Genomic DNA, 14680 nt, shown 5'->3' with positions numbered 1-14680 from the left:
ATATTAAATGTTACGACCTTACTGACAGTATTTACATTTCCCAGACATAAAAGTTGGTATTAGTATTTAGTAGTATTAAATATTAAAGTATTATTCACAATTGGTGACTAATGTCTGCACTGCAAACAGCATTAACAACGCATAATATGTTCCGTACATATACTGATATACAACATAATAAATTAATAAATATAAATGTAATCACAATATATTAAAAACTAAAACTAATTTACTTGAATTAACCATTTATTTAATTTATGAGTCGGTACTAACATTATTTTGATAAGCCGATAGGCGATAAGTCAAAATAATTTTGCTGATGCGATAATTTTGGCATGGCGATTATTGACGTATATTATATAATGTCGATAGCATAGTTTAAAATTCAATTTCTCAAACTTTATAAACACCTAATAAAAATATATTATATAGTTTTACACGCAACTGAAAATAATTCATAATAAAAAATACAGTGGTCGCCGCTTAATGTAATAACTTTGGTACGGGACATAACTGATAACATAATCCGATTGATAACATTAAACGAAAGTTAAAAAAGTTATAGAAAATAATAAAATCTACGTTAAATACATAGTTAATAAAAATATAATTTTTTTATTTATTATTATTTATTTATAATTAAAGTACAATATGTAGGTATAAATTGGAAATTTAAAATTAAAAAAAAAAAAAGTTAAATGTAAATAAATAAATATGTATAATATGTATGTACACCACTAACATTTATATCTTTATTACAATTTTTATCTTTATTATAAGACATTCGACGAAAAATTTGATTGTATGTTACAAAATTATGATTTTATGAACTCAAACTGATAATATTATGCGGCGTATTGATTACAAAAACCGACATAATTCACACATATAAGTATAGATCCGGCCCGTACTTACACTTTTCGATAACAATAAACGATTGATAACATTAACCGTGATTATAATAGTTTTTATCATGGTATTAATTTAAAAAAAAAATGCAAAAATTTTTCCTCCCCGGCGGGGAATCGAACCCCGGTCTCCCGCGTGACAGGCGGGGATACTTACCACTATACTACCGAGGATTGACGTAAGGAAGTTGATTTTTACATTAATTAAGGTCAGTCTTCTAGTATTTTATAATTATCTATTGTATATTATAAGATATTCACTTCTCAGTTCCTTATATTTCTTTTTAAACTTTGTATTTTTTATAAATTCTTATGGATTGAAAGAAACTTAACTCTTAAAATATTAGCTTTATAAATAAATTATTAGATATTAAATGAATAAATAACCAATAATTACCATGTAGATACTTTCTTTAGGGTACCTACCTAAATTTTATTGGCGATTAACCTAATTAAGTAATAACCATTACAGACCATTTCAGGAGTCACCAATTAATATTTTTGAAGGGCCATATTAGGAATCTGAAAATTTTTTGCTGGTCATCAAAATGTTAACTATCTACATATTTTTAACATATAACAGGTAGGTATTGTTTTAAAATTGAATGTTTTTTATCTATTTTATTTTTGGAAGTTATTGTGTGTTTAATTATGTAAAAAAACCAGTCAAATTTAAACATTTGGGTGTAAAATGCTAGGTATATTACTTTATTACCTACCTAATAGCTAAGTTGTTAGTGATTTTATATTAAATTAAAATAATGTTAAAATTGCTATAATAAAAATCTATTTTGAAACTTCAAATAGGTTAATACTATATATATATATATATATATATATATATATATATGTTAGTACGAAGTATATCTATTTACCATTTACCTATTGAAGAATAAAGCATATTAACATGAAACAATATTAAATTATGTTATTATTGTAGTGGTCGGGATCGGAATTAGGATGTTATCTAGATAAATATAATACCTACACATTTTATACAAATGTCATATTGCATATTATAATATACTTATATACTCATATAATACCTACCATCAATTTATAAATACTTTATAATAGATACTACTATTTTTAATCAATCATGATAGGTGTATCCATTGTGTGTATTTTGTTTAATTTTATCTACATAAAAATCGTACCTATATTTTTTTAGAAACGCTCTGATTACAATAAATTTGACATTGATTACCGCATTATGCCCTGTACCTACCTAACAATAATTTATAGGTCTTTGTTTTTAAACTGCAAATGCAAATTTATAAACAATCAAAATAATATTATACTATTATATATGTATTATATGTGTTTATTATATTATAGAAAACTATATGTTTATATAGTGTAATAAATAGTACTATTTATTAAACTCATATAAGTAAGTAGGTATACCTAAATTATAAATAACACGTTGAAATAACCAAAAAATAAATAAAGATTTTTATTCTTTTTTTAGTTATTGTTTTTATAATACTTTGTAATGGCAAGGTTAAAATATTAATGGAAGTCGACACCGAATACACAGGTCATGGAATTCGCGGTTAACAGTATTTTTAGTAAATTTAATGATGATCAACTACTAAAAGTGTTGTTTATCAAATTAATTAAATAAATAGATGTAATAGAGCCATAAATATTAGAGCCATTTATATTTAAATAATTTAAAACAATCATATTTTACTCAATATTTTCTGGCATTAATCATTTTCTCATATTATGTTTAAATGCTTAATATTTTAAAAAAAATTTATATTTATATATATATTATATATTATTTATATGCTATGTACATTTCATAGAAAACTCAAGACACTTCCGTGTTTTTAAATACTACAAACTATATATATACATGTATATACTATATATACTAACTTACAACGTCTTGATACAAATTTACACTTTATAGTCGTTACCATCCAGTTTCCACTGAAGTTTATAAACGAGATACCTTTGTAATTATATTAAAACATTAATTAGTACTATTTCTGGATAAATTTCTACCTAAATAGCTTATTATTACTTTATATTTTAATTAAAATAAATATTTGTTGTAGAAATTCGAAATATTCCGTATTTATTTAAATTATAAATTTCTATACACAATGTAATTTTCAATATATTTTAAATAATTTTAGGCTAACAATAGGAATTTAAAATTGATGTTTTTTTTTATAAATATTGATTTCAATTAATTTATTCAATAAAAAAACTTGAAAATAAATATAAATATATTCATAGTAGGTACTTACGTAAGCAATTAAAAAATATCGAAAATACATCAATAAGCAAAAGTTTTTCTTAGACAGTTTATGTAAGCAATATTTTTAAAAATTAATATTTAAACAAAAAACTATAGATATTTCTCAAATGACTTAGCTATTATGATATAATTTAAATTTTAAAATACATATAAATCGAAGAAACTTTAAGCTTTTTACTATATTTACTATTACGTTTATTATTGTTTCCACACGCAATGAAATGTCCAAATTATTTTTACAAAATATAACCAGTATGGGCTAATTTTATCATAAACTTATTTCTACAGTAGTTGGTAGATAGTATTGACTATATTTAACATATAGTATAGTTAATAAACAATCATATTTTATGATATAATATTAAATTATAATTTAATGTATAAAACATTAAGACATTTCTTGATAAAAGTTAGATAAACATATCTTACCTAATACTAACAGAAAAATTAAGTTATAAAATATTCTAAGAAATATAGAAGCTGACACACTGTCAGTATCGTACATATGCAAAGATTTGTCATTGAATTAAAATTAAATCATCCATTACAATGACCTTGCTCAATGATGACTGATGGTCGGTCGAAACCTACTATACAACCAAGCTACTTTCACGGTTTTTTTATAGTATTTGGAGTTGTGACACTCCCTCTCCACTGCATCAAAAGTACAAACTAGATCAATTTTTCTATTATAAACAATTCTTTATGTTGAAGTTTGAATTAATTTTCTGCTATAAGAAGTAAAAAGACATGAAAAAAATAAAGATAAAATAGTAAACATATCATAAAAAATCCAATATATTAATAATAATAATCTATGTCTTCGATCAAAATTTAAAAAAATTACTAATGAGTAATAAATAATGATGTATTATGATATTTTAATTAAATATGATTATTAATGCCTATTATAGTTTTTAATATATTTTTTTTAATTGATCACATTATTAACAAATAGCAATCACGCAAACATTATCTATGTAATTACTAATTAGTTATATTTTGTGTTAGTGGCACAATGTGAAAATATATTTAACATGTATAAAGATATAACAGTTAAATATATACTTATTATAAGTCATATGTAAGTAGACATATTATAACGTATGTCAACATTATAGATTTTGTACTGCTCGTAATCACCCCATATAATGTTTTAGACAATAAGCTACCTATCGTCGTCTAATAGTTACAACATTTTATTTTTTTTCCTGACCATGCGCTTCATATAATACACTTAGAAGACTATTATATTAATTTATTTTAATTTACTGTGTATAAAATTATATGTGTTTGTGTGTGTGTGTGTATAATAATGTATGAATGTGATTAACGAATTTCATATAATGGATAGTGACTCACATTTCGTTATTGTACAATAGGTAGATTTAAATGCGATTTTTAATTACCATAATAATAGAATTAAGTAGTCTTCCCGTAGAAACGATAGATTATAATATTATGATATTTAAATGGTTTTTTTTCTTCACACGTTTATCCTTGATGATGAGCGTGATGACATATGAAAAACAATCCGAAGGTCGAATTTTCGACTCGCGCGCACCTATATCTGCAGGAGACTTCAACAGAGAAATCTGCAGTCTTCTAGGTCGCCGCCCAGGAACGCAATCATAATATAATTTGCTATATTACACATATTATATACATACATAATATATTATAGTGCAGTGAGAATTTTTAACGTGCTCATAATATTATTAACCATTACTGTTTTACGCGTATACGTATGTATTATATACATATATACAAATATACATAACGCGTAAGACCTTTCTCCGTCAACCGTATAGGTATAATGCATGTAATAAGCACAGTCGTGGCGGTGGGCATGTACCCATATATTATGTGTATCTTATACGAGTATGTATAATAATATAATATATTATATTCGTTATAGCCCCGATGGCTTTCTGCTTTCTTTGCAGTGCGTGCATGTATAAAACTTCACTATGTGTTATAGGTATACACAGCAGTAAGTAATAATAGTATACATAGACACCAATACATGTTATAAAACGTTTATTATGTTATACTCAAATGGTCGTGGTGGCAGTCAAATTAAACACTGTTTATCATATTATTATTATTTTTGGTCGGTCTGACGGCCGGTGGGCGGTGGGTGGGGGAATTACGATTCGGATAAACTGGTCACATGTCCCCCGCAGACCTCGCACGCGTATACATTTATATATATATATATATATTATGTGTAATATTTTTTTTAACATGCAGACATCGGGATCGCCGCCGCCGCTGCTACTTTTTATGTATATACATACACACACACACAATGGACACTATTATAATGTTATATATATTTCAAACTCTGCGTATAATATATTATACGGGCGAGCTTTCACTCTCCGACGAATGCCGCCGCCGTTTGTCGCAATTCGCTTCGTCGCTTACCGCCGATTACTGCGCGCCGTGTGTTCACATTGTCCGTCGAATTTTTTTTCTCGTCTTATACCTTATACTATACTGCAGATCACATGTATTATGTTATAAATGTACATATAGCTTTTTTAATCGCGTATTGTGTGTGCTCTTGTATATTGCGCTGAACCATTGATTCATTTTCGTTAAAACCACGCTAAGAATTCATAATATTCAATCGTATAATATAATATATCCATCACGCGATGGATTCTTGGCAGCAAAACGAAGTCGGATCCGAAGAACAGACGGCCAACGATGACGATAAACTGTCGCTGGAAAACCTCAACCTGGACGAGCTCAAGACATTGGTTTCGATGTGGTAATAAGGCTGTATACCTTTAAAAATATATATACATATATGAGTGTACGTTGCTGTAGCTATAAGCATATAATATGTGTAATACAGTATACGTTGTATATTATTTAAAAAACTATATATCGGTATAAAATAGTAAAATATACAATTAATACAAATGCGTACTCTTAGACGCTTTTTGGGAAGGGGCGAAGGAATACTAGGAAGGGCTAAATATCTTCACACTCAAATCAACCTCCCTACCCAAAAAAAACTACTTATATTGTGATATAGTGCAACTCATTCATCCCCAGACCGTCCGATTAAAACTGCATGCATGTATCGTTTTATCCCCCTCCCCCATCTCCTATGAAGAGTTATAGATAGAAATTGAAATTTTTCCTACGAATAAAATGTAAATACAATACATTTATCATAAGTAATTTATACAACTGAAATGCGCTGGAAATATCATGTGTATATAAGCTGTGTGTTTTTAAATATTACCCGCGTAAAATAATGTGTGAACTTCAACTATATGTTTTTTATAATTTATATTATATATGTCACTTTCCTTGCGACAATTTTTTCATCATATTCCTGTTCGTTATATTAATTATAGTACCTACGCGATATAATTAACGTAACAACACATACATGTTATAATCAATACCTAGTTATACGACGCGTTTACCTTTACTTGTGATGGAAAAACTTACAATTTCGATTAATTTCTATACACTTATGACATATACATAATATTATTCTCATTGGTATAAAGCGTATATTGTATATTTATGTTATACAACTTTACGCAATACTTTATTATTAATATGCACGTGAATATAAGTACCGATCATTTTGTCACCAACCTTCACCCAACTACTGACGAACAATTACGATTTGTATATGTATACACATATACTATAAAGTCTTATACGTAAATATATATATATTGTTTATTTGTATGTAATGTATATATATATATATATATATGTGTGTGTTACCTATACCTGTGCTATTATTAATATTGCGTTTTATAAATTAAACTTTACAGCAATAGACAATATTATTGTGAGTATTGTATTATTGTCTGAATATTATTATGACAAATGACTTTTTGTAAATGATAGCATATATATATATATATATATATATTATTTTACAACATATTTTATATTACAACATTTATAGAATTATAACCCCTCTAAGCCCAGAGAAAATACAATTTAAAATTCTTTATACTTTATAGTATTTATTATTATGCTCACTAGAATTTATACTTATACTATTAATTATTTATTTGAGTATATCGTAATATTGTAAAACCCAAACATTATTAACATATGTGCATACTATAATACTAATATTTTTCCTTAATTATATGATTCACAATAGCGTGTATAAATATATTTTTCATAAAATATTTAAATGACGTTATAATATTACTGTAAATACCTGCGACTGAAAAAAAATATTGCATTTATAATAAAAATAAGTATAATTAATTTACTTAAATAAGCGATAACCTTGATTGATATCAAACGAACCATCGTGATGAATATAACGATTTTATACATAGATATACGCACGAGTGGTACAACATCTACTACGTTTCATAAACATTTATACACGCAATTATAACACACATAATACACATATATATATATTATATTTAAAAATAATTAATAATACTATTCAGTAATGCAGTAAACTACTATTTCATTTGAATTTAAAACTCATTTATGATTATTCATTAATTAACAATATTAAGTATTAATACAAAAAATAAATTGCCTTGATGCATTGTAATTTATACCATTTACGGTTATGGTTATATACTATTATTTATATAGTAACTTTTTAGTAAGTACGAATGTACAAGATATACGATACATCGCAATTGACACGGATGGCAAATAGGCTTAAGCCAATCAATGATTTGTCAGTTATCCGTTAACCTTACACAGTAGTATAATATTATATAGAAGTAATTTTACGCAATGTTTAGGTATTATACTTAACTGTTAGGTATAATAATACATGAAATTATGGTTGTGTAATAAATTCAGCAAGCGTGTATGGTACATCGATCATTACGACAATAAGAACGAAGGGATTCGAATTTAAAATAAGCGTTGAACTTCAGTTGTGAATAAAGCATAAAATATTTTTTATTGATTCAACACGTCTCCAACACAGATGATATCAGAGAGAGAATAAGGTCTGACATTGCCTGATCACCTCTTCGAAATCGGTAATGCAACTGTAGTATCGTCAGTGTAATATCGTTTAACACTAATCACTCCACCTCTCAACACCGATCACTGTAGTCAGTGTTCGAGCTTTCGGTAAATTAATAAACCGCCAGGATGCGCAGATCGTACACGGTAATGTGAAAGTGGAATAGAACTGCCACATACTGTAGGTACATACTACATGTGGCTATGTACCTACATGGAAAAAACTAAAAGAAAAGAATAATGGGAACTCTGACGCTCATCATTGCCTCTACCTAAGTATACGCCTCTGCAAAAGTGAACCCGTACACGTGCAGCATTTTGTGTGTGCGTTTGTGCCTGTGTGTATGTGTGCGCGCGCGTGAAGTTAGATTAAAAAATAAGTTCTTATCTCTCTTGTTGTGTACTATAGTCGGGCAACAAACAGCATCATTGTCGGGAAATCAAAACACGAAAACGAGCCGTGTATTATAAAACAATCGCATTCGTACGTATCCTCCGTTGATAATTTTTTTTTTTTTTAACTTTATACACCCACACACGTGTACATGAGCACACAGTACGCGGTGTCTAATCGTCAACTACGTAATACAATCTGTTATGATAATATTACAATTATTATTATGCACACACAAGTCTTAACCGCGTTCTCGTCGTCGCGATCGGTTGTCAGTGCTAGCTCACGTTGAACACGTGAAATGCGCCCAATAATGAGCATGCAGTGGAACCGAATGACCGGACTGACGAGTCGAAGGAGCAGGGGAATCATCGAGGAGATAACGCCGTCAACGTGGCTTTCGAATAGGTTAGATTTAGTTTTATAGGCAATACGTCATACATATATTGAAATATATTATTATTTATTTTCATATTATTAATATATATATATATATATATATATATATTATGTCTGTAGATTATAGTGTTCTATACGTTAGTTAAAGACTAACATAACCTACAATGCATACATTTTACACATGGGTATGAGTATTATTAAAAAAACCACAAACAAACTTTGAAATTGACGTATCGTGGTACTGTAGTACGATTAGTACCTGCTATTAAATAAATACAAAAATTCGTTCAATTATAGAATTGTTTTTAGATTTGTATTAACTCTAATTCAATCCCATATCGCAGTTTAAATATCTGCAGATAAAAAACCAATCAAAAACGAAAAATTTTAAAAATATACTTATACAACTTATATGTATTATTTAAAAAAAAAAACAAATTTTGAGAATTATGTAATGTAATTTCTGTTATCCAAAATTTATTGATGGCAGAAAATTACGTTTATTTATTATTTTATTGGCAATATTGGATACTATAGCAATTATATTTTTATTTTTATTATTATTGCGGCCTCTTAAAATATTACAAGTTATTAAGTATTATCTAATTATATCTTCGACTAGTTAATCAGTAACTTTATAGAATTCATTTTAAATATTTTGTTCAATATTGTAACTTTATTATATGTATTATTATGATAATAATTTATTTTTTCCAAATGACACTTGAAATATTTTTAGTTATTGCAACATAATAATATTATAACAATACTCATTTATTTTATCTCTATACTTATTTTTTTGTTTTCGTTAGTCTAAGCTATACTAACTAAAAAGGTAAAATAAAAAACATTGTGCACCGCCCGGGAATCGAACCCGGATCGCAAGAATGGGAATCTTGCATGATACCATTACACCAGCGGTGCTCTCGGAGCTTCGGTCTGTAATTGATATATTTAATATTATTTTAGCTACTTTTTATAATGTAGAATAATTTTTTATTATTACTCATTAGAAAATATTATCAAGTACGTAAAATTTCTACATATTAGAATAAAAATAAAAACAACACAGCTTTGCCCTCGCAAAATGTTGAATATCATTTTTTAGTGGTTTGTCATTTTTACGTATGGTCTGTAAATTGCGATAATATATTATAATATTATCGTTTTTTTTTTCAAATCTACCTATAGCAATAAGAAAAATATTAATAATATTTTATAGTCGAAAGTTTTATTATAAAATGGAAAGAGCAAAAAAAAAGTTATCAATTAACTTGTGGAGGATGGGGGGCTGAATCCCCCATTGACCACTGTGGTGTAGTAGATTTTCAAATAATTTTCCTACATAGACTTTTATGATAAAAGTTTGAACTACTATACCTTTATATATATAATTTATATATAATACTACTCACATATGAATAGGGTTCAAAAATAACCAACTTTTACACATTGTACCTACGTATATTTTGTAGAATGTATACCAACCTATATTTTAAAAATTATTTGTATTGTAGGTATATAGTATTACGGTGCTTTATATAATAGCTAAGTTAATAACAATTTAACGTTTTAACAATGATTTAAAATTAATTTTCGTTAGCGTTTCATGTAGGTAGTTAAATAAATAATTTCTAAAACTATCTCTGATTTTTAAAAATACTATTCAAATATTATTCAAACCAGTGCAATAATTAAACAAGCTATAAATATTATAACTTATGAGTTAAATATACAATTTATAATAGTAACATATGTGTTTACCTTAACAGTCAACCTATCTCACAACTTTATTTGGTTATGATTTTTACTTATTTTAAGCGATTAGATTAAATAAATACTAATGATATTTCCAGGGCTGTATTAAGAGAGTATCGTGGAGCTGTTGCCGTTTTAAATTACAAATTTTAAAGGGTTATCGACATATTTCCTATAATGAATATTATATTTATATATTTTGTAATTCGTTAGCATTCTTAATATCAATGACATAATGGTTACTGGCGTATTTTAAGTGATTTATATAGTTAACGTATATCCTATACTAACAGACATCAATTTTGACAATATAATTAAAGAATTGTCCAAGTTAAAATCCAAGGAGAAAATTCTCATTTTTAAATGTTTTAACTGTATTAGTTAATTTTAATATATACAAATCAATTTTTAAGACTTATATATTTTTATATTATTGAGCTGAATTTTTGTTTTCTCTATTTATATTACTATCAAATTAATACATGAATGTTTAATTAATTGGTTTAAGAACACTAAAAATCTATTAAAGAGTGTTCAATTGAGATATGCGAACTGAATATCGCGTCATGTAAGAAGATATTTGTATTTTGTTATATTCTCATGTATCCACTGAGGGCACCAATGAATGATCATTATCCATCACATCAGTATATAATTTGTTTACAAATTATTTGAATATTTAATACAATAAAAATTAGTCATTTAAGTATAAAAATATTTTTTAAGGTCATACATTTACACATTATATACTTATGTATGTAATTTTCTTATCGGGTTGTCAAATCAATTCATTATTATATGTATATTTACGTACCTTATAATTTTAATGATGCTGTGATTATTGTTGTTTGTTTAATTAGTGCCACAGACAACAGTGAGAAGTATTATACATAGTTCTTAAAAAAATAGAGAAATTCTTGAACATCAAATTTGTATTACATACAGTTCAAAAAAAACTTGTAAAATTAAAAATTTTAATTGTAGTTTATATACATATTTTAGTACTACAGGACTAAGTAATGACTAATGAGAAACTTAGTCATACTTCATAACTTTTGACCATGTTTACATTTTATCCTTGTATATACTTATTAAAACTTCAATTTTTGAACACTGTTATCTGTTTTTTATTTTATGGTTAATGAATATACACAATGCATGATACATATATTACATTTATTATATACGTTAAAAGATATATAATGACCGTGATACCGATGATTTACATTTAGATAGTAAATTCAATTTATTATTTTTGAAGGAGAATTTTATATTGTTTATTGTGCGTTTAATACTTAATAGAAAACATTTATTAATTCTTAATATTTCATTTGATAACATATTTTGAATTGAGAATTATATTAATGTATTTTTTAAAATATTATATATTTATATGTTCATAGTACGTTAATATTAAATTCCATCTTATCTGGAAATGATTTATAAATCGAAAATCGTGATAATATGATAAAAATACACAATTGGATTATTGTTGTTGTATCTATATCCCAAATATAACGACAAGTTATTTTTATTTAAATAGAAATAGAGTACACAATTTTAAGATACAATTTCAACTTATATACTTTATATCAAGTATTTCCGCAAAACCAACTACGATAATGGTGTAATTAAAATAAAATAGCAAAAAGATTCACTCACTTTTTATTCTTTTTAACTAAAATAAAAGGTGTATTATAAATTAGTGAAGCATTTATTTCATGTAAAATTCAAATGGTAATACCAATCAGCATCAGTAGTTTGGAGGGGCATCATAATTCCAATGGAATCCTCTGGAGAAATTCCCATTGGCGCAACACAACTAATCAACTAAGATCATAAAGTCGCTTCATCATATGAATAGCAATAGTTAAGTTATAACCACTACTGATGCAACTTGGGCGATTGTCGCCAGAATATTTGTGCAATATTATTCCAAAGGTCGATACTAACTTGACGTTTTGATCATTAACATACAGATGACGGTCTTTGCTGATCGATACATAATGACTAGCGATTTGGATGGATTGACAGAACGTCCTAAGTAGTAATAGTCATCGGTGTATAGGGGTGATTGTGACGAAAGTTCCCGAAACTTATGACGTTTCCTGTTGGATGACCGTCGATAGACCACCGTTTCACCAACGCTATCTATCGACCGTCAAACAGGACATTCAAAGCGATGAGTTAATGCGATTATTGTACAACGCGCAGTTACTATTACATACTATTATTATTGTTATTATTAGTAATTATAATAAATGTATAGTGTATGCGTGGTAATGTGCCCACCTATACGAGTACTCGTTTTCAAACGAAAAATTGATTATATCAAAAGTATAAAACTGGAATTATTGGTTGTGAATATTTTTATATTTCCGTGCGAAAATTAAACGTACTGTCACTCTGCAGCTTATCATCATTATTTTATTTTCATATACTTTTATTACTCAAAAATAGTGTATTGACGTATTGTTTATTATATTTTGTTATTCATGAAACACTGATAATTAGATTCATTAATAACTTTAATTATTATATTTAATTAGATTCTATTTCGAAATACTGCTGATTTAGTACACCTGTTTTTAAAATGTTTATTTTTTTTAATTAGACCTTAGTGACTGTATCGATGACTATCGATGTATCGCGTATGTTACTCATTTATGGCAGGTATAGGTCACGATACTCATGACCTGTAGTTGAATGCTCTACTTTTATTTTCATTATTATTAATTCAACTAACACCAACTGTTATTATTTCAAGAAAAATGCTTTACCAATATGTTTTTTAAACTAAAATTTTTATTTTAGATTTTGATTATTGGTTTTATAATATGGTAAGATTTAAAATTTTCGGCGAATACCACAACATCGTAACACACCTACGCTTAATAATATAATGTATATTATGCATAATGTAAAAAATTATTTTGTCAAAACTATAAAATTTAATGATTGAGGTCGGACGGCGTTTCACAGCACATTCCGAAACTGTTTTAATCATATTAATACTATATTATAACTTTTTATTACTTTACGTAACGCGTACGAAATTAAAGCACAAAATCATCTGCGATGGAAGAATTAATAAAAAAAATAAAACAAATTCCAAAACCAGTCATTTGTATAGAATATCATCTAATATAAGTGCGCAATATCAGCCATTACCTACTAGTTTTAAAATCATGATAATAATTTTATTTACGCGTGATGCGTCACAATAACCGGTCTCATCCGATTTCCCGGGAGAAATGTCTGACTTTTCCGGTCGCGTAGGAACAGATAGTATCAGTATAATATATACTAATGATTAAAATATTATTTAATCATATACGCTCCGGCAACGATAAATTTCTGTATAACAAAAACATTAATAAATAAGGCATACAATTACGAAAAAGTATTACCTATGTGAGTTGAGCCCCACGTACAAGTATATACGAGTATATAATATTTTATACATATTTATTAAACCTGCAATAATATATGTATTGTGTGTATTATTATGCGTATTTTTTTTTTTTTTTTTTTGCTTTATGGGCCCTTAAGACTTTTCGCAGCTTCTACTAAACCTCTCCACTTGTCACGATCACTGGCAGTCTCGAAACTTGCTGCTTAGTCCACCATTCTTATATCTGCATTTAATCTATCCCGTCAACGTTGGAGAGGTCTTCCCCTGGGACGCTTACCAGTAAGGTTATTATTCAGTACTTTTTGAATTATGAAGAAAAAACAACATAAGCCAAGAACTAAAAACTTCAGCGCTGATAAAGCAAAAAACCCAGCAGAAGTCGAAGCATACCAAATTAATTTGACTGGCATACTAAATAGAGAAAGTGTGCTTCAGAATGACATTGATGAAACATGGGTAAATATCAAAGAATCAGTGAATAAAGCCGTTGAAAACTTACAAGTCTTGGGATCGAAGAAAAATAACAAGTGGTT

The 14680-nt window shown here is 27.1% G+C and overlaps 1 protein-coding gene and 2 non-coding genes across 5 annotated transcripts in view; 1 reads left to right on the top strand and 2 right to left on the bottom strand.

Annotated features, from left to right (window-relative positions):
- The window catches only part of LOC112597675 (NAD kinase-like), a 59309-nt gene that overhangs the window by 19753 nt on the left and 24876 nt on the right, over positions 1-14680 (top strand). Inside the window, exon 1 of one of the 3 annotated variants that reach the window (XM_025343827.1) lies at positions 5614-5962. The exons of 1 other annotated variant lie outside the window; for it this stretch is intronic. In XM_025343827.1, coding sequence (XP_025199612.1) covers positions 5847-5962 — 116 coding nt within the window. In that variant the 5' untranslated portion in view covers positions 5614-5846. Of the gene's footprint in view, positions 1-5613; positions 5963-8729; positions 8984-14680 lie in introns of those variants that run through there. One more of the 3 variants, XM_025343829.1, reaches the window with a different exon arrangement.
- On the bottom strand, positions 1011-1082 carry Trnad-guc. The gene has a single exon. It is a non-coding gene; the product is annotated as a tRNA-Asp (tRNA).
- On the bottom strand, positions 9828-9898 carry Trnag-ccc. Its single transcript has one exon. It is a non-coding gene; the product is annotated as a tRNA-Gly (tRNA).

Source organism: Melanaphis sacchari, unplaced genomic scaffold (assembly GCF_002803265.2).
Source record: "Melanaphis sacchari strain LSU unplaced genomic scaffold, SCAv2.0 Contig43_pilon_pilon, whole genome shotgun sequence".
NCBI classification, from domain to species: Eukaryota; Metazoa; Arthropoda; class Insecta; order Hemiptera; family Aphididae; genus Melanaphis; species Melanaphis sacchari.
This window is presented reverse-complemented; position numbering and strand designations above follow the sequence as displayed.